Source organism: Bufo gargarizans, chromosome 6, assembly GCF_014858855.1.
Source record: "Bufo gargarizans isolate SCDJY-AF-19 chromosome 6, ASM1485885v1, whole genome shotgun sequence".
NCBI classification, from domain to species: Eukaryota; Metazoa; Chordata; class Amphibia; order Anura; family Bufonidae; genus Bufo; species Bufo gargarizans.
In genome coordinates this window covers 63,501,517-63,522,178 of record NC_058085.1, presented here as the reverse complement: position 1 = coordinate 63,522,178, position 20,662 = coordinate 63,501,517, and the positions used below count along the sequence as shown (strand labels likewise).

The window sequence follows — 20,662 nt, the reverse complement described above, 5'->3', positions numbered from 1 at the left end:
TTACCTTTGTAACCTCTGCTGTTCCCACCGTGCTTTCTGCTTATCTTTCTCATGCAATGAAGTGACTTCCATGAGATGCCACGTGATCATGCCATACAGCAATAACCTTTTTTCCGATCCTGACTCCACAAGCTTGAAGGGGTAGATCACTCTGAGCAGTGCTCCCACCACTTCATTTTTACCCTTTAGGGTAAATGCACATGATCAGGATTGCGTGCGGAAAAAATACGGTAAGTAAGACAATCTAGTTTTCTCATCTGTATCATTGGGGGGACACAGTCTTGAACTTGGGACGTTCCAGAGCAGTCCCCGGGATGGGTCATAAACGAAGAAGCCATCCGGCTAATCCGAGGACCATTTTCTGCAAAACTCTACGCCCCAGAGAAGCGTCAGAAGATGCAAAGGTATGCACTCTGTAAAACCTGGAAAAGTGTGCCGTAAAATGAGCAGTAACCCGGAAGGGTGGAGCCCGGCCACTGATGCGGTATGCTACCACCATGGCCAAACAAATCCATAAAAAATGGAAACTTTGGACATAGCCAGCCCTCATCTCGGTCCCACCGGAAAGTCGAATAATGAAAGAGGACGTCTGAGACCGACAGATGCGAACGGCCCGAACCAAAACCAGAGTGTGGAACGACTGCTCCCAAGGAGGAGACGTGGCCGGACAAAAGGAAGGGAGAATGAACCCTACATTTAGATGGAATGCGGACACGACCTTCGGAAGGAAGGACTAGACTGGAAGAAGGACTACCGTGTCCAGATGGAGGATGAGGAAGGGCGACCGACATGAAAGAGCTGCTAGTATCGACACCCTATGGATGGAAATGACTGCCACCAAAAAGGCCACCTTGTAAGACAGGAAGCAAAGGGACACCTGCTGCAAAGGCTCAAACGGAGAGAACTGTAGAACGCTGAGCCCCAGATTAAGTCCCAAGGATTCAACGGAAGTTGGTAAGGGGGCGTAGCGTGTGTGCCACCTCCTTCAGAAATGTCCGAACCGCAGCAAGGGAAACCAAATTCAGCTGAAAAAGAATGGTGTCTGGATCTCAAGGGCCAAAGAACTGCAGCTGTGAGAAACTTGCCCCCCATGGGGGAAGAAGTAGGGATGCCCGAAGGCAAAGGCCCCACACACCATACCAAACTGCCAGAAGCGGTAAGCCACAGGAAGGCTTTTGGGGAAATACTCACCTATCTGGCGTTTTCTGCCCCCCTGGCTCCTTCGGTGTGTAGCCCCTTGGTGAGGGACGCTACACAGAGGGGAGTTGCGGAATGGATGGCTGTGGTGACCCGAATGCTGGCGGGAGACAGAGGTTTTTACCGGAACCTCTGGTCCTCCTTTTCTTCTGGAGCATGGAAGGAGCAGGGGGTTTGGGTGACCCCCTGGTCTTCCGCCTCCTGGGTGGGAGTGCAGGCAGTTTTACAGACTGCCTGAAACTCCTGCTAAAAAAGGAAAGAAGATAAAACAAAAAATCTGCAGACCTGTAAAGCGGGGAGGTCAGCCTCCTACGGACCCTAAGCTAAAACTGATTAGCTCAGTGCCTGCAGGAGGGATATAGCTGAGAGGAGGCGCTAACACTGTTTTTGCTTAGTGTCGCCTCCTAGTGGCAATAGCTATACCCAAGGTCAAGACTGTGTCCCCCAATGATACGGATGAGAAATCCACACTGTAGGTCATGTACATTGTATTTTATGAGAATTTGAAATTCTCATGCACATGATGCAGATTTTTTCAGTGCGGATTTTGACCTACGCAGCATGTCAATTTATTTTATTTTCCCTGACCGGATTTTCTCCATTCACTTCAATGGGGAGAGTAAAATCTGCATGCAAATCCGCACGTAAATCCATACCAATTGATGCGGATTGACCGCACGGATTTCCCTGTGAATACCTGCTGATTTCAGTGCGGATTGTCCGCACTTAAATCCTGAACGTGTAAATGTACCCTTAAAGATAAGGGAGCTTAGTGATCAGATGGCACTGACCGTTATTGTTCGTTATCTCTGGAAGGTCCAGATCACCATTAATGTCTTGGCCTTCTACAAGCTTCTTGTACATATTGATGGCACGAGACAGGTTGTCACTGGCTTGGAGAATGTCGACTGTAGAAATAAAAAAAGACAAGAAAGACGTCACTGAAATGAGAAGGTTATTTTACAGCATAACCTCACACAGTGCACAAAGTGCCGGCGATGTGCATGATGACCGATTACAGTCCGGCTTCCATATTAACATCACAGGCGAAAACTGCAACAGGCAACATGGACACTTTCTGTCTACTATAGTTTTTATGAATGACACTCATTATTGTCTGCCAAAGCTAAATAACACCTACATCCTTAAAGGATTTGTCCGGGTTCAGAGCTAAATCCAGACATATCTCCATCTACACCCCTCCGGCCCGCGATATGAGCATTGGACCATTTCATGCTCCAATGCTGTCCTTTGCCCTGCGCTGATTTGCGCAGGACAAAGGCATTTTTTGGAGATCCGGTGAGGTACCGGGCTCTCCATGGGGACTGCTATGCAGAGGCTTCCGCCTAGCAGTGAGCCTGGTGACGTCACCGGCAAGGCGTAAGCTTCCGCCTAGCAGTGTGCCAACGTAAACAAAAAAACCTTGCCCTGCGCAATAAAGTGCAGGGCAAGGGAGCGCATCGGAGCATAAAGTAAAGATGGGGATACGTGCGGGTTCAGCTCTGACCCTGGACAACACCTTTAAAAGATGGCGTGTTATATACCCGTGTTCTGCACTGAAAAATACCTCTGTTAATCCTCCTGGAAAAGTTTGAATAAACTGACAACTGGGTGTTAGGCCTCGTTCACACTTCAGTGTTTGGTCAGTGATTTCCATCAGTGATTTGTGAGCCAAAACCAGGTGCAACTCTAAACACAGAACAGGAGCAGATCTTTCCCTTATACCTTATGTCTGTGGAGGCTCCACTTCTGGTTTTGGCTCACAAATCACTGATGGAAATCACTGACCAAACACTGAAGTGTGAACGAGGCCTTACTATTTCCCTTTTCAATAGGGTGTGTTCCTAAAACACACTGACACTGTCTACTCACTGACAAGAGGGTCACAGTGTTTAAGAACCCCACTGACGAGGGGAATGTGAACATCTAGTTACCAATTTGTTCATACGTTTTCAGGAGGAACTGTACAATGCAGAGGCCTACGACAAGACATTTCAGAATATATTTTTTCATGGTGGATGGAAATATTTAGTAAAACAGAAATATCAGAAGTAATAGGTCCTCTTTAAAGAGGAGCTGTCACCTCTCCTGACATGTCTCTTAAGTATATATTTGCATTCCCCATGTAATAACCATTCTGGAGCATCTGTTGTTATTACTCTTTGTTGTGCCATTCTATCATTATTCTTTATAGAAGTGATTAGCAGTGAATTGATAGCGGTTTGCACTGAAGGTCCACATGGGTGTTACCAGTTGGGGATGTGTCACTTCACAGTCTGACACTGGCGGCACTGATTGGATAGTGTCAGATTGTGCAGGGACACACCCCCAACTGGTAACACCCAGCTGGACCTTCATTGCAAACTGCTAGTAATTCATTCGTAACTTCTAGCAGGAATAATAAAGGGATGGCACAACATAGAGTCATAAGAATAGATGCTACAGGATTGTTATTACACAGGGAATGCAATAGCTACTAAAACAGACACGTCAGGAGAGGGGACAGGTTGTCTTTAAGACACCACACAAGAAAAGAAAATAGCAATACAGAGATTCTAATCTCCTACCAAGGCTGCTGTCATTATCCTCCGTCTCGCTGGCCATTTTGAACAGGGTGAGTCTCTTGCTCTCGCATCTTTCAAACAACTCCTACAAAAAGTAGAGCGTTAAGATACAACTGTGTGCATACAGAACAGACCTCAGACAGACTGACAAGCATATTGCTATTGAACGGGTATTCCCATCTTTTAAAGTGATGGTATACTACTAGGATATGCCACCACTTTATGATCAGTGGGCGTCTGCCCTCTGCACCCCCTCCACCCCGATCCATAGAATGAAGAGGCTGCAGCGCTGATAAATGCAGTCCCTTTAAAACTGAAAAAGTCTGAGAAGCCAGAAGGTGCTCCCAAATAAACCCCCCTAGTCAGTAAGAAGTGCCACGGTAATACTTCACCCTGCTGACTGGCGGATCATCGGGCCATTTAGTGGATACCCTCTAATCTTACAGAAATCTTAAAATAAAGAGCTCTGTCTGGTGACAGACACAATTTACGTAGGCTGGAAAACGTACAATTGCCCTGGGCTATAAGCAGCCACTTACAGCGTGGACTGGGCTGTAGACTGGGAGTATGAAAAGGCTATGGACCCATGTCCCTCTTTATGCCACAATCTTGTACCACTGAGACTGATATCATGTATGGGGTCTGCTACATGAAAGGGGTTTCCCATAATGGAAAGTTAATACCTATGCAAAGTTTATAGTGATAAAGTGTTCACCAATTACTAGTATGGGGGTCCCAAGTCTCCCATTCCTCACCAGTGCAACTGCAGTGAGAAGGGGCATTTTTAGTCAACTGTTTCCAAACCTAGCAGGATCGAACAGAGGTCTGGGTGCTGAGATGGAATGAAAGGGCAGGAGCATCCCCCCTCCCCCCCCCCACGGCAGATTTTAAGGGGAAAGAAGGGTCGTATACTGGATTTCAACATGTCCGATGCCTTTTCTTCTCACTGGAGATAAGCTCTCGGTGAAGGTACCTGGCTAAAAGATCACTCTCCTGTCCCCATCACCAACGTGTTCTGATCGTACCTTCATAAGCTCCTTGTCCCCCTCGGAGGACTCGTCTTTGCTGTAGTGCGTCAGCATTTCCTGCAGCAGCTTCACGTTGTTCTCCACTTCTTCCAGGGTGTGGACTCTCTTACTCACCCTCTGCATTCTCACCTCGTCCTGAGGATTATAGGATCGGAAGACACAAGGAGAAAAGAAGATGAGACTCCAGTCTCTTGTAAGAGAGTGCTGCTGATCTACAGGATGGATCCCACCCGTACACTAGATCCAAACGCCTTCCGAGCTGCTGACCTAAAAGAGTAATCCCACCCATACACTACATCCAAACCCCTTCCTCAGCCAGTGCTCTGAGAAAGGAGTATCATATCAAGACCTCAAGGCTTTTCTGATCATCCATGGTCCAGACAGATAGGATTGCAGTGAGGCGTGGATGATAATGGTCTATTGCTGGGGTCATGCTTTGCCAGACACCCGAGCTCCATCCCTTGTTTTACTAACTAGTGGTCTGAAAGGTTCAAGATCAAATCTACTTTATTCATTTACTCATGATTTTAATAGCTCTTTTTGCTGTCAGTGAATGGAGACTTTCATGTTGCTGCCTGTCGAGGGCAGTGGCAATTTGACATATAGAACCAAGATGGCAGCGATAAGAGAGTCATAGGAGCTGAGCTTCAGTAAACTGGGGCTGACAACTACACACTGCACGGAGCCTTTTGCTGCTTTCCTTGCTAATTTCCAGCGCCTTGGGGGCCCAAAACAGCTAACCAGTGGAGGATGCTGGACCCCCACCAATCTGAAACTGACGACCTATACTGAGGGTAGGTCTTCAATGGTATTTGCCTGTGTGACTGGTGGGGGATCTGACAACTGTGATACTGATTTCTAAAAAGAAGCAGCAGCGGTGTAAGGTAAGTAGGGGTGGGATGTCTCCTGTGCACTAGGCTTCTTTCAGAGGCCAGATGATGGGCCATGGCCATGTTGCCTCTGAAAACGCTGTGCAGAGCTGCCATCTTCCAAATGGATAAGATGCTTTCCCGGCTGTGATTTATTCTAGTGGTCAGCCGGGGGTCACACAGATGAGACCCCACCGATCAGGGCAATATCCACAAGTGCTCATGCATCTCACGTGCTATAGGGACACGCTCACCTCCTTCACCATGGATTTAATCAGCTGGTTTGCTTCCTGGAGATCATCTGGGTTCTTACTTTTCAACAGTCGGGCTAACAGCTGAAATATAATGTGAGAAGACAAGACATAATATATAATGAGGGTGTGACCAACCAGCACGGGCACACAACCCTCTTCTTACCTTAGATCTCTCTTCATCGTCAAAAATTGGATTTTTGGGTCGCACTGGAGGTGACGGGATCAATGTTCGATCCGCTGGGATCACAGGATCAGCAAGCACAATTCCTGGGGAAGAGATTTACAGGGAGGTTACAGATAATCTACACCAGGGATCAGCAACCTTCGGCACTCCAGCTGTTGTGAAACTACAACTCCCAACATGCTCCTTTCACTTCTGTGGGCGTTCAGAGAACAGCCAAGCAAGTGTGCATGATGGGAGATGTAGTTTCACAACACCTGGAGTGCCGGAGGTTGCCGACTCCTGATCTACACGAACTGATTTCTTTCACAACAAGATGACATGTCAGCGACAGTGCCAGTGGGAAGCACAGAGGAGCGCCCCTGAGTAAATCACTGACAGAATTCTACCCTTTTATTAGGCTCTGTGGGGGCATACACTGGTAAATGGCAGCCGCTCGTCCGTACAGACTCTTGTGGCTGGTATTGTAAGCTCAGTCCCATTTACTAAAGGTGCAGTTGCCTCTATGTGCTGATGATTGGCAGGGGTCCCGGGTCAGGCACCCACTGACCAAATATTGGCAGCCTATAATAAGGGTAGATGACCAGCGTTTAGAAGGTATAGAACAGCGATGGTGAACCTTTTTAGAGACCGAGTGCCCAAACTGCAACCCAAAACCCACTTACTAATCGCAAAGTGCCAACACGGCAATTTAACCTGAATACCAGTATAGTATATCTTCCATGTACTATAATAGCCTGCCTACATTCAGTACGCTGCCTGTGCTGTTCATAGTGCGCCCTGCTCTGATGAATGGCAGGAAAAGTCTAAGGCATATTGGTACACCATAGACTTTTTCCAGGGTGCGGGTGCCCACAGAGAGGGCTCTGAGTACCCCATGCCATAGCTTCGCCACCACTGGTATAGAGGAAACCGTACCTTGTCTCTTCAGCATCTGGTACGCATCCTTTATTTTACTCTCCTCGGGAAGAGCCACCGTCCAGCTGTATAACAGGCCTACAACCTTGCTCTTCACCTTCTCGGACACCCTGTCTCCCAGGTACTGTGGAAAATAATGGTGATGATATCCTGACTACATTACATATATTTTACTATATCAGTGACAACCAATGACTGCACTCTCGTATGTCACGCAGACCTCCTGCAGTCAGGTTCACACTCACCTTTGGAGATACGACCTTAATCAGCTCATTCAAAAAGCGAAATTTGCCAACCTCGCTGTGAAACCTTCTCCCACAGTTCTTCATGCAGGCTTCCAAAACCTGTAAGGGGAGCACAGCCGTAAACACCCTGCACCCCACATCCAGGTCGTGCTGCCAACTTTATCATGCAGTTTTGTCTTTTAGAAACTGCTCGATCCTATGGTCAGGGGAGAGTCTGAAGGCTCCTATACACATGAGATGGTCGCGGGTCCTGCCAAAATAGATGGGTTTGGCCTTCATTTCTCTAACATGCATGGCCAGCCTTGCCCATTTGTCCTTGTCTCTAGGACTGCTGCCTTTGATTTGTCCTCTTTATCCTTTAAGACTCTTAAAGGAAATGTGTCATCAGAAATAGTGTTGAGCGACGCGAGCTTTGGATGCTTCATCCGTAGTCACTTCGTTCATAACTTTGGAATAATACTGTACAGAGATCCATCTCTGTACAGTAGTAGAACGTATGGGCTCCGATGAGCCGAAGTTAGTTATTGGCGAAGTCGCGCGTGACTTTGTTGAAGAACTTTGGTAGTTGATTTTTAAAGGGGAAAACCAGTTTAAAACTTGAAACCGAACTCGGCTTCGGTTCCAACCAGTACTTCGGAACCGAAGCCGAGTTCGGTTTTAAGTTTTAAAGTGGTTTTCCCCTTTAAAAATCAACTACCAAAGTTATTCAACGAAGTCACGCGTAAGTTCACGAATAACTGACTCCAGCTCATCGGCGCCCATACATTCTACTACTGTACAGAGGCGAATCTCCGTACAGTATCATTCCAAAGTTTTGAATGAGGCGACTTTGGATGAAGTATCTGAAGCTCGCTTGACTCAACACTAATAAGAAATTGACCTATTTTTTGCATCACGTTTTTACGTTAAACGAATTGAGAATTTTTGGTCAAGTTTTTTTTTTTTTTTTCATTTTCCACGTCACTCGCTATATTTAAAAAAAATGTATACAATCCTTCAATTTTCACATTGACCAGTGATCTCATTATCAACACAGGCAGAATTACAATGACAAGCAACACATCTGTATAGATAACACAGGATCCAACATGCACAATGGGTGATATCATAGCTTTTCTACTCCCTCCTGACCTCTGCACGGGTCACGCCTACAAGATAATTACGAGAAAACATGTTTGTCTTGTTCATCACTTTTTCTGATGAAGAATTTGAATCTGCTGGTAAGCTGCACCCCAGAAGACTGGGACCAGGGAGGGTGAGGTACTCACGGTGAGGGCCTGCAGTGCTTCCCATTCCTGCGGGGACTGGATCTTATGAGCCAAGAGTCTGACTGAGATCTGTGGACTGAGAAGACAACAGAAATATGACGAGACGTCATCCGTGAGGAAAGAAGGAAAGCACCAGCTAATGCGTGGCTGGACATTCCCAGGGGCAGGAGTCAAAACACTGCCCTGGTTAACTGGGTTGTCAGAGTTAGGCCTCATCCACATTTCCATTTTTCACTGACGTGTGCTGTCCGCATTTTCCACGGACAGCGCACGGACCCATTGATTTAAATGTGTCTGTTCACATTTCAGTATTTTTTTACTGACCGTGGGTCAGTAAAAAAAAAAGAATCATGAACACATGTACTACTTTGATCTATGATGCAGACCAAGCACGCCCATAGAAGTCTATGGGTCTGTGAAAATCACGGACACACCACGGATGGTATCTATGGTGCGTCCGTTTTTCACTAAAGACTCATAGGTGATTCTTTGGAAATTTATTTTCAGCTGAGCAACATCAGTGAATTACAGGTGACACACGGATGGTAAAAACGGACACACGGACAGCTTCACTGATGAAACACGTACGCTTTTTTTCACGGACGTGTAACTGACACAGATTTGTGGACGAGGCCTTAAAAATGAATATGGTGAAAGGCAGGGAAAGTGTTAAGATAACCGAAGAATGAACTCCTTCCATTCCAGCGCCAGCACTGTGATCCTCCTCACTGCTCCAGATGTGATGTCATCATCTTGGCGGCAGCAATGATGTGTCTGAATACCCACATGACTGCAGCAGCCACTCACTGGCCTCAGCAGTATATGCTATCAGATACCAAACACCTATCCTGAGAAAAGGTCATCAATATTCTACTCCTGGAAAACCCCTTTAACCCCTCAACAGTCTCATTAATATTGGAAAAACCCTCCCGAAAATATCACTTTTTTTATTGTAGACTTTGAATTTATGTCTGAGTAAATCTAGTTGGCGCACAACTCAGGGGGCACAAGTGCGTTTTAACCCCTTAGTGACATGACTAAGTTAAGCCTTAAGAACCAAGAACATTTCTGTGTTCCAGCGTTCCTAACTTCTTTATTTTTTATTCAGTTTAGCTTTATCAGACCTTGAATTTTGTGAGACAAGTTGTAGTGTATTAAATAACTTTTATTATTTAATTTTTAGGGGGGAAGATAAAAAAAATGCAAATTGAACATTATTTTGTAAGATATATTTTTAGGGTGTTCACTGTGTGGTATAAATAACATGATAACTTCAATCTGGGTCAGTACGATTATGATGTTGACAAATTTTTATATATATATATATATATATATATATATATATACAGTACAGACCAAAAGTTTGGACACACCTTCTCATTCAAAGAGTTTTCTTTATTTTCATGACTATGGAAATTGTAGATTCACACTGAAGGCATCAAAACTATGAATTAACACATGTGGAATTATATACATAACAAAAAAGTGTGAAACAACTGAAAATATGTCATATTCTAGGTGTTTCAAAGTAGCCACCTTTTGCTTTGATTACTGCTTTGCACACTCTTGGCATTCTCTTGATGAGCTTCAAGAGGTAGTCCCCTGAAATGGTCTTCCAACAGTCTTGAAGGAGTTCCCAGAGATGCTTAGCACTTGCTGGCCCTTTTGCCTTCACTCTGCGGTCCAGCTCACCCCAAACCATCTAGATTGGGTTCAGATCCGGTGACTGTGGAGGCCAGGTCATCTGGCGCAGCACAGCATCACTCTCCTTCATGGTCAAATAGCCCTTACTTTCAAAGTTTTCCCAATTTTTCGGACTGACTGACCTCCATTTCTTAAAGTAATGATGGCCACTCGTTTTTTCTTTACTTAGCTGCTTTTTTTCTTGCCATAATACAAATTCTAACAGTCTATTCAGTAGGACTATCAGCTGTGTATCCTCCTGACTTCTCCTCAACGCAACTGATGGTCTCAACCCCATTTATAAGGCAAGAAATCCCACTTATTAAACCTGACAGGGCACACCTGTGAAGTGAAAACCATTTCAGGTGACTACCTCTTGAAGCTCATCAAGAGAATGCCAAGAGTGTGCAAAGCAGTAATCAAAGCAAAAGGTGGCTACTTTGAAGAACCTAGAATATGACATATTTTCAGTTGTTTCACACTTTTTTCCACATGTGTTATTTCATAGTTTTGATGCCTTTAGTGTGAATCTACAATTTTCATAGTCATGAAAATAAAGAAAACTCTTTGAATGAGAAGGTGTGTCCAAACTTTTGGTCTGTACTGTATATATATATATATATATATATATATATATATATATATTTATTTTACATATTTCTCTCCTATACTGCAGGCTGTCAGCTCCCCCTTCTCCAGGCTGGCTGAGATCACAGCCAGCTGAAGGAGAGACATTGGCCATGTTTTTCTAATCCTAGACCACCCCTTTAAGCATTTTGCAAATGTCTCAGAAAACAAGTTATACATGACGCTCCCAATAATAACATTTCCCCCCGACTTACCCTTCGAGCTCCTTGTTGATCTGGTCGCAGAAGCTAATAATATACTCCCAGTCCTCCTGACGGTTACAGGGATTTGTGGCTTTATCTGCGGCAAGAAAAGTAAATCTATGGGATCCATTCATTTACAGGCAAATACACAGCTGAAAGGCGCTGACCAAGTGCCATCAGGCCTGTTTATGAAGGCTACACGGCCATCTTGGCCATGACATCCATCACACGACTAGAGCTCTCTGCAGAGCAATGCAGCCACTGAACTGAAAAGGGCCGCAGCGAGAATCACAAGTAACCATGACCTAAGAATCACAAAAAAAAAAATCTAACAATGCTTTACTGTGTAGCCCCAGCCTTAGCCTCCAGGAAATGATGGAGTACAGCCCCCATCCTCCAGAGACCAAGGGAGCTGTATACAAAGCTTTATCTGAGTATACAGTGTTGTGATCTTGCTTTATCCAGGCCTCCAGCAGAGGCATCATTTCTATGGCCCCCCTCTAATGATGACATGACTCTGCTCATTCTGTCCCAGGACGTACAGCAAAGCTGACAAGTGGCCTATAGAGAACTGGAATCCTCTGCCTATTCTGACTGATCTTGTGCCCAATGTAAAAACTGGAACATATAAAGATTTTTTATATAGTAGAATAAAAAAAATTGAAAACATTTTGATGACGTTTAGGCTGCCTGGCCTGTAATGGTAACGCCCCCGTTGCTCCTAGAGGCTCATTTGCACATATTAAACCATCATTTTTCTCAGCAATGCGGACACATATAAACATGGGACCAACACAGATGCCTTCAGCTGCCAACAGGTCAGATAGTGTTATAGGCACAAGTCTGTGGACAGACGCCCTTTAAAGGGACTGTCCATTTTCTTTATAATAAAAAAGGCACAATGACAAAAAATTCTATAAAAACTCTGCCCTCTTCAATCCCCAGCCAATCCAGTGCAGATGCTCTGGCAGTTCCTCAAGTTGCCAGGTGACCGCTGACCACCCGGTGATGCCGGCCTGGCAACTGGTCATCGCTGGCAAAAGCTGACCGGAGCATCTCGCACTGATAAGGTGAGTAGTTCTGTAGTGCAGCCACAAGTGGGCGGAGCATGACACGGAATGGGATTCCAAGAAAGGTCCCCAGTGTCATGCTCCACCCCCTGAGGTCCTGCACCACCCACAACACAATGTATCAGTTTTGTTCTTTTAATTTTCACATGATGGATGGTTGGAGCATGCATGTGTAATGTGGCAGGCTGATGCCAGTGTATGCAGTGTAACACGGTCCCAGGCTGCAGTCACCCGGTCATGTAGATGAGACGCCCCCTTGCACTGGCACGCCCGGCAGGGTCCCTCCCCACCCAGTGCGCGTGCGCGGCGGGAATGCAGCGACTAAGGCGCGTCAGCTATGAAGGCTGACAGGTGGTGACCCGGCGGGTGTCGCTTGTCTGTCACTCACTCAGCCAGGACTCCAGGGTCTCCCCGTCACTGTCCGCCATGATGCCAGCGGAGACCCCGCCCCTCTCCCGCGGAGACTTCCAGGGACCCTGTACTGATCACAGTTCTCGCGAGATTCCGCCTGCGGAAGGGGCCGGGATCTCGTGACGGCTCCATCCAAGATGGCGGCTCCCAGCTGCAAGCTGCTCGTGCAGCGGATAAAGGCCGGCTTACCGAGGTGGGTGCTGTAGAGGCCCAGCCGGGTGGTGGATGTGAGGGAGGAGGGCAGAACAGGGACTGGTTTCGTGGCCAGGGCTGTGGGTGAAAGAAGTGGGTGGACGGGCAGAGGACACTGGCTGAAGGGCAGGAGACAGCAGTGTGTACGTGCACTTCTCCTGTGTCATGTCAGTCATAAGTGCAATGGTGATTTGGATGCCCAATATGTACCCCGTGGGGGTAGCTCCATAACATCCATAAATTGTGGGAAATAGTGCAAAGTGAGGCTGGTGCAGCTGGCAGGGGTTTCCTTAAAGGGGTTGTCCTGGGATGCCTCACCTGACACCGAGCATGGAGGGGCGCAGCTGCACTCTGGCGGTCATGTTGCCAAGGCAACCCTAGGGCACCCAGCCGGTGTTGTGCACGGGTCCATGCTCAGTGCTTCCTGGGCAGTTGGTTTGGCAAAAAGACCACCCAGAATGCAAATCTGGTGGGAGCATAAGTGGTCTGACTGGTGGGGCCCCTGCTGATCACAAGATCAGTGGCCCCGGGTTCCGCCATTTGACTGGAGTAGCGGTCACACGTTCACACTGCCTGTCAATAGGACTGCTGGGGATAGACTGCAAGCGTTTGGCTATCTCTGACCTTCCCATAGAGTTAAACAGAAGCTGCATGTGACTGCTGCTCCATTCACATGGGGCCCCTGTTGTTGGCATTGGTGGGGCCCCCAGCAGTCACACCCCACCCATCAGACTCTTATTCCCTAGTCTGTAAATAAGGGATAATTGAGTTCTGCATCTAAAGTTTGGGTTATCGAAGAATCGCGTTTTGGATTCTAAATTCCGTTATAGTCTGTGGTAGCGGAATCCATAACGCGATTCTTCGATAACCCGAACTTTAGACGCCGAACTTAAAACACAAGTTTGCTCAACACTAGTCTTGACCAATGGATTTGGTGCATGTGATGGCTCCTAGTCTCTGGCTACATGAGGTCAGATTTAAGGCCGCCTGTCGATTGGCAGCACAACCTTCATATTGGGCACGATGTAGTGGTGCCACATTGCCACTGTATGTCACTTTGAAGCCCCCACCATGTAAATGTAATTAAAAAAAAAATCTTTAAGAAGTAATAAGGTTGGTAATAATGAACTAAATATAAAAAAATTAAAACATTTGGAGAACATTTTTATGGAGCAATTTATAAATTATTAGCCTTTTGTTATAAATGGAAACAACACGAGTGTGAACAGTGTCCAGGGCTTTTTATTAAAGCAGGGTTTTTTGCATTAAAGGAATTGTCCCCAAAAATGTAATCTGCCGGTCCAGATAGCGGCACATCTCCTTTTTTCTAATTGATTACAGATGTATTTATTCTGTTTCCCGAACATGATTATGGGGACGGCCGTCTTGCCTGAGCTGTTCTGAACAGCATTAAGAAAATTGCTCTATGGCCACATACTACATAGACACAGTGGTCTGGAGGGGACCTCACTGACTTCTATGGGACAGTTTTCTGGGCATGCTCTGTGACCTGTGCAGAGGTCATTGGACAAGGAAAGGATAGATAAGCTCTGACAATCAGCTATTGTGAATGGTGGATCCTGTCTTATCTATGCATAGAGGAGATATCATTACGAGCAGGATTAGAATGACAGATAAGCAGATAACTGCAGTAAAGTGATCTGTACAGACCATGAAGTGGCGCCTATTCTTAGGCTTAGTGGCCAGGGGCTAAAACTGCGGGATTATATGGGTTTTGATTAAATATAGATATTGACATGGAAAGTTAAAAAGATCAAAAAGTCTTTAGCAATTTGTTAAATGTGATTTAAACAGGTAAATTTCTGATGGCACATTCCCTTAAAAAGGGGGTTGTCTCACCTGAGGTGGCATATTGCAAGGACCAATGTCAGATAGGTGACCTGCACCTATCTCTAAAACATAGCGCACCACCCTCCATTCATTTCTATGGGAGTGGCAAAAAATAGCAGCAATTGAGATCTTTGCCTGTTTAGTTTTATCCAGGTGCGATGGAGCCGGTACAACCCTCAGTTCTTGGACCCTGTCCCTGATAAGGAGAAGTATAGGCTTCCCATAGAGGAGCTCAGCAAAGAAGAGCGGGAGGAATGGGAACTTAAGGCTGTCAGGCCCATCAAGGCATGTCCACCCGGAGTGAGCAGCTCCGTCTTCAGTGACCCGGCCATAAGGTACTTACCGGTAGGGCTTGTGTCTTGGGAGAAATGATGCGTGGGCTTTATCTTCACTGGGATATTTCATTCTCCTAATGTCAGTGGGACTGACATTATTACACCGGTGTATTACACCGACAGATTATCTGACCAATCATTGGTGAGATGGCCATTTACACACAGAGATCTCGTTATACACACCAACTATTGGTCTGATTGGACAGATATTGGTCAGATAATCTGTATAATACAGCCCTAAAGCCAGGGATCGGCAACCTCCGGCGCTCCAGCTGTTGTGAAACTACCACTTCCAACATACGCATTTACTCAGCTGTTCTTGGAATGTCCATTAAAGTAAACAGCGCACGCTGAGAGTTGTAGTTTCACCAGCTGGTGTGCCGGCCCCTGGTCTAAGCTATTATTTTGTCATTTGAATTTTAAGGTGCATGTGTTCTCGCTGGGGGGAGGGGAATAAGCTTCTGTATTGCAACTCTTGAGAATAAAGAATCAGGCATCCTAAAATCCAATAGGCCCGATCCCTTTTTTTTTTTTTTTTAATAGGTGTAATGTAAGTATATTGGAGAATTGCTTATAATGCAATCCCTTATAGAAGGCGAACAGTTTGCAATTTGTCCTTTTTAGGCCTCATTCACACGACCGTTGTTTGGTGCGCAATTGAGCCGCGTTTTTTTATAGTTTAGATGCTGACCCTTTCACTTCAATGAGGCCACAAAAGATACGGACGGCACTGCGTGTGATGTTCTGTGGCCCCGCAAAAAAACTAAAACATGTACTATTCTTGTCTGCATTTCTATAATGGGCGGCCCATTCTATTGCTCAAGTTGCAGAACACGTACGGGCGGCATCCGTGTTTTGCGGACCACGAAACACAACGCGGTCGTGTGCATGTAGCCCTATCCTGTATTTTCTTACGTGACTGTCTCTGTTGTTGACAGTAAATTCACCAACATGATGATGAAGGGCGGTGAGAAGATTTTGGCACGACAAATCATGAACAAGGTGAGTGATACTGTGCGTGTTCCTACACATTACACAACGGGTCTGTTTCCAGAACTCCCATAGAGTGGTATGGAAAGAACATGCGCACATTCACCGCGCAACCTTTCCAATTACTCTGAGCCTGGTCAGGAGACCCCCATTCTCCACACATATGCAGGACCCACACCTATCAATCATTTCAGATAGATTCTGGCCCATGCACAGGATTTGTCAGCATCGACCTCCCTATCAAGCTGTTTGCATAGACTCATAGCTGTGGTTCACCTGATGCCGCTTTTCTTTTGTTGGTTGGAGGCTCCATTCCCAATTATACTTTTTCTTAATATACAAATAAGGGATTTGTTGCCATGAGCTCGTCACCATTGCTCGTGTTGCAGCCACCTTTACTCATTTGTGTTCAGCCCGTCCCTAGTGCTTTGATAGACAGGGCCAGACAGTGGCAAAGCAGCGAGGGAGGTTCTGGTCACAGAAAGGAGTGGAGCTTGGGTGTACCGAGAGCAACGGTGATTGCACCAAAATTTGCATATTAAGAAAAAAAGCATCATAACCCGGGAACGGAGTCTCCAACCAGCAAAAGAAAAATTGTTTTAGGCCCCCTGCACACGAACGTGTGCGGCCCTCAAAATGCGGGCCGTAATGCACGAGCACAGTCCGTGGGACAGCCGCAGTAGATCGCGGACCCATTTACTTGAATGGGTCCGCAATCTGTCCGTTCCGCAAAAAGATACGACATGTTCTATCTTTTTGAGGAACGGAAGTACGGGACGAAACCCCACGGAAGCACTCCGTAGGGTTCCGTTCCGTACCATTCCGCATCTCCGGATTTGCGGACCCATTCAAGTGAATGGGTCCGCATCCGTGATGCGGAATGCCCACGGAACGGCACCTGTGTATTGCGGGTCCGCAATACGGCAACGGGACGCACACGTTTGTGTGCAGGGGGCCTTAATCATGTGAACCACAGCTATATGTCTATGCAAACAGTTGGATAGGGAGGTCACTAGTGAGATTCCCTTTAGGTTCGGAGCCCCCTTTAATATCTGTTATCCATATAGATTGACTTTTCAGAGTCTGATGAATTTCTGAAATCCCCTTTGTTGCTGACTCAATAAAATAAGGTTTTCTTACTTTTGCATATTTGTTACAGACATTGGAGAAAATAAAGAGAATACAGTTGGAGAAGTATTACAAGGCCAGCCCAGAGGAGAGGGAGAACATCCAGTGCAACCCTTACGTCATATTCAATCAGGCTGTGGAGCAGTGCACACCCATCATTGGCCTCACGAGTATCCTGAAGGGAGGGAAATCCTATCAGGTATTAAAAGATGTGAACCTAGGGATGAGGGCTGTGTATGATGCTCTTTATTTTATAGTAAATTCTTTTCTTTTCTTTTTGGTGCAGGTCCCCGTACCGCTCACTGACCAAAAGCGTCGATTTATGGCAATGAAGTGGATCATCACTGAAGGCAGAGAGAAGAAAGCTCGCCGCACCTTTATGTATGACAGGCTTGCAGATATACTGCTGGAAGCCTGGCGTGGGGAGGGCAATATTGTTAAAAGGAAGCATGACCTCCATAAAATGGCAGAGGCAAACCGAGCCTTTGCTCACTTCCGGTGGTGGTAGACATGGAACCTGTATGACAGCAGAGGACTGATACTCCAGGAGGAGCTTGATGTATATAAATAGTCATTGAAGTGTGCAGTGTAAATATGTTTTCATTATTAAAGAGGTAAAAGGAGATTTTTGTATAACTTACCAGTTAAATCTCTTTCTCGCTCTTCCTTGGGGGACACAGACCTTGGTATAGCTCAGCTCCCTAGGAGGCGTGACACTAAGTAAAACTGTTAAGCCCCTCCTCCATCAGCTATACCCTCAGCCTGGAGATAGAGGCTACCAGTTGCGTGTCCAAGTAGTGAAAGGAAACAACCAACAATGCAAACAACAGCCAACAACCCAACGGGGCGCCAGCCAAAACCCTAGAACCAAACACAGAAGGGTGGGTGCTGTGTCCCCCAAGGAAGAGCGAGAAAGAGATTTAACTGGTAAGTTATACAAAAATCTCCTTTTCTCGCCCATTTTCCTTGGGGGACACAGACCTTGGGACGTTCAAGAGCAGTCCAAGAAGGGAGGGACCATAACCCAAGGCGGACCACCGGAGCATCAGGAAACCGCAGCCTGCAAGACCAGGCGGCCCAAAGCAGCATCCGCCGACGCGTGCGTATGCACCCTATAGAATCTGGTGAAAGTGTGCAAAGAGGACCAAGTGGCCGCTTTGCACAACTGCTCAGCCGAGGCTCGATGCCTCTGCGCCCAGGAAGCCCCGACTGCTCTGGTGGAATGAGCAGTGACGCCGAAAGGCGGAGCCCTACCCTTGGCTCGATAAGCCTCAGACACCGCCAGTTTAATGAACCGGGCAATGGCCACCTTGGAGACCGCCAAACCCTTGCGCGAACCCTCCGGGACCACAAACAGGGAATCCGTGCGCCGGAAGGATCCGGTGACCTCCAAGTAAATCCTCAATGCCCTGACCACATCCAGACGGTGCAGTTCCCGTTCTCTGGAGTGGGAAGGAGAGGGACAGAGCGACGGAAGGACGATGTCCTCATTGATGTGAAAGGCGGAGACCACCTTTGGCAGGAAAGCCGGGACTGGTCGGAGCACAACCTTATCCTGGTGGAAGATCAGGAAAGGTTCGGAACAAGAAAGAGCCGCCAACTCAGACACCCGCCGGAGAGACGTGATGGCCACAAGAAAGATGACCTTGCAGGACAGAAGGCGAAGGGAGACCTCCCGCAAGGGCTCGAAGGGGGCAGATTGAAGCGCCGAGAGCACCACATTCAGGTCCCAGGAAGGAACCGGAGGGCGATACGGTGGAACAGAGTGAGCCACCCCTTGCAAAAAGGTCTTAATCGGCCCCAGAGGGGCCAGGGGACGCTGGAGAAGAATAGACAGCGCCGAAATCTGTCCCTTCAGAGAACTGAGGCCCAGCCCCAGGTCCAGGCCCGACTGGAGGAAGGACAGGATCGTGGGAAGAGAAAACCGGAGAGGTGGGACGCTCCGGGACTCACAGAACCCCAGATAGGACCTCCAACCCGATAGTAGATCCTCGAAGATACGGGTTTACGAGCACGGATCATGGTGCGGACAACGTCCGCGGAGAAACCCCGTCGCGTTAAGACGGCGGTCTCAACAGCCACGCCGTCAAACGTAGCGAGCCTAAATGCTCGTGGAAGATCGGACCTTGAGAGAGAAGGTCCTCCCTGGAGGGCAGTGGCCACGGAACGTCTGCCAACAGCAACATTAGGTCGGCGTACCAGGACCGACGGGGCCAATCCGGGGCGATCAGAATCGCGGGAACGCCCTCTGCCGCGATCCTCCGATGAACCCGTGGCAGGAGGGGAAGAGGAGGAAAGATGTACAGAAGGGAGAATTGGCACCACGGAAGGACAAGCGCGTCGGCGCCGTAAGCCTCCGGGTCCCGTGCCCTGGATACGTATAGGGGAACCTTGCGGTTGAATTTGGAGGCCATGAGGTCCACGTCGGGGCGACCCCAGCGAAGACAAAGGGCCTCGAACACCTCTGGGTGCAGGGACCATTCTCCCGGATCGATGGTGGACCGGCTGAGGAAATCTGCCGCCCAGTTGTCTACCCCCGGGATGTAAATCGCAGACAAGGCTGGCACGTGCGTCTCCGCCCAGAGGAGAATGAGGGACACCTCTTGCATCGCCGCAGCGCTGCGGGTGCCTCCCTGATGGTTTATGTACGCCACCGCCGTGGCATTGTCCGATTGGATCCGAACAGGGCGGCCCCTCAGTAGATGGGTCCAGTGTCTGAGGGACAAAAGAACTGCCCTCAGCTCCAGAATGTTGATCGGAAGTCTGGACTCCGATAGAGACCAAACGCCCTGGACGGATCGGGGAGGGAAAACCCCCCCCCACCCCCGTAAGCTGGCGTCGGTGGTAATCACCAGCCAGTTCAGTGGAAGGAAGGACCTCCCCCTCAGAGGGAGATGCAACCACCAGTTGAGGGAAGCCCGAGCCAGGGGAGGCAGAAGGAAGGTCCTGTCCAGACTCCTCGGTGATTTGTCCCAGGCCGACAGAATCGCCCTCTGAAAGGTGCGGGAATGGAATTGTGCGAACGGCACTGCCTCGAAACAGGCAACCATCTTCCCCAGCAACCGCATGCCGGATCTGAGGGAAGACCGGTGATGACGGAGAAGGCTGCGAACCGACCCGCGAAGGGCCAGACGCTTGTCCGACGGAAGACGGACCTCTGCCAGTTCCGTATCCAGGAGCATCCCCAGGAAGATCAGCCGTCTGGAGGGGGTAAGGGAAGACTTGGGGTGGTTGATAATCCAACCAAACCGCGTCAGGGTCTCCAGAGTGAGATCCACACTGCCGGATGCCTGTGAAAGGGAGGGTGCCTTGACCAAGATGTCGTCCAAGTACGGAAGAAGAAAAACACTTCTTGAACGTAGAAGGGCCAAGACAGGGGCCAGGACCTTGGTGAACACCCGAGGAGCCGTTGCTAGACCAAAGGGAAGGGCAACGAACTGGAAGTGATCGTCCCCCACCGCGAAGCGTAGGAAGCGGTGATGACATGGAGCAACCGGAACGTGGAGGTATGCATCCTGAACGTCGATGGAGGCCATGAAATCCCCCTTTTCCAGGGAGGCCACTGCGGACCGGAGAGACTCCATCCGGAATCTCTGCAGGCGGAGGAAGCGGTTCAGGCGCTTCAGGTCCAAGATCGGTCGCACCGAG

The 20,662-nt window shown here is 47.9% G+C and overlaps 2 protein-coding genes across 2 annotated transcripts in view; one reads left to right on the top strand and one right to left on the bottom strand.

The window, feature by feature from the left end:
* Positions 1-12,641, bottom strand: part of GGA3 (golgi associated, gamma adaptin ear containing, ARF binding protein 3) — a 28,282-nt gene extending 15,641 nt beyond the window's left edge. Inside the window, exons 1-10 of the mRNA XM_044295990.1 lie at positions 12,496-12,641; positions 11,050-11,134; positions 8,525-8,600; positions 7,257-7,355; positions 7,012-7,135; positions 6,076-6,179; positions 5,913-5,993; positions 4,787-4,924; positions 3,765-3,846; positions 1,989-2,105 (exon numbers count right to left, since the gene is read on the bottom strand). Of these exons, the coding sequence (XP_044151925.1) occupies positions 1,989-2,105; positions 3,765-3,846; positions 4,787-4,924; positions 5,913-5,993; positions 6,076-6,179; positions 7,012-7,135; positions 7,257-7,355; positions 8,525-8,600; positions 11,050-11,134; positions 12,496-12,535 (946 nt within the window). The 5' untranslated portion in view covers positions 12,536-12,641. The remainder of the gene's footprint in view (positions 1-1,988; positions 2,106-3,764; positions 3,847-4,786; positions 4,925-5,912; positions 5,994-6,075; positions 6,180-7,011; positions 7,136-7,256; positions 7,356-8,524; positions 8,601-11,049; positions 11,135-12,495) is intronic.
* On the top strand, positions 12,554-17,650 carry MRPS7 (mitochondrial ribosomal protein S7). The gene is made up of 5 exons (XM_044295991.1): positions 12,554-12,711; positions 14,705-14,896; positions 15,835-15,898; positions 17,046-17,213; positions 17,301-17,650. Exons 1-5 carry the CDS (start codon positions 12,656-12,658, stop codon positions 17,520-17,522), a joined length of 702 nt encoding a protein of 233 aa, XP_044151926.1. The 5' UTR covers positions 12,554-12,655; the 3' UTR covers positions 17,523-17,650.
* Positions 17,651-20,662: the final 3,012 nt, after the last annotated feature.

Excerpts from the sequence above, each read along its gene's own strand:
- MRPS7 (XM_044295991.1), top strand. The coding sequence starts at position 12,656 with ATGGCGGCTCCCAGCTGCAAGCTGCTCGTGCAGCGGATAAAGGCCGGC. Across the intron at positions 12,712-14,704 it reads ATAAAGGCCGGCTTACCGAG|TTTTATCCAGGTGCGATGGA; the intron begins GTGGGTGCTGTA and ends TTGCCTGTTTAG. Across the intron at positions 15,899-17,045 it reads CACGACAAATCATGAACAAG|ACATTGGAGAAAATAAAGAG; the intron begins GTGAGTGATACT and ends TATTTGTTACAG.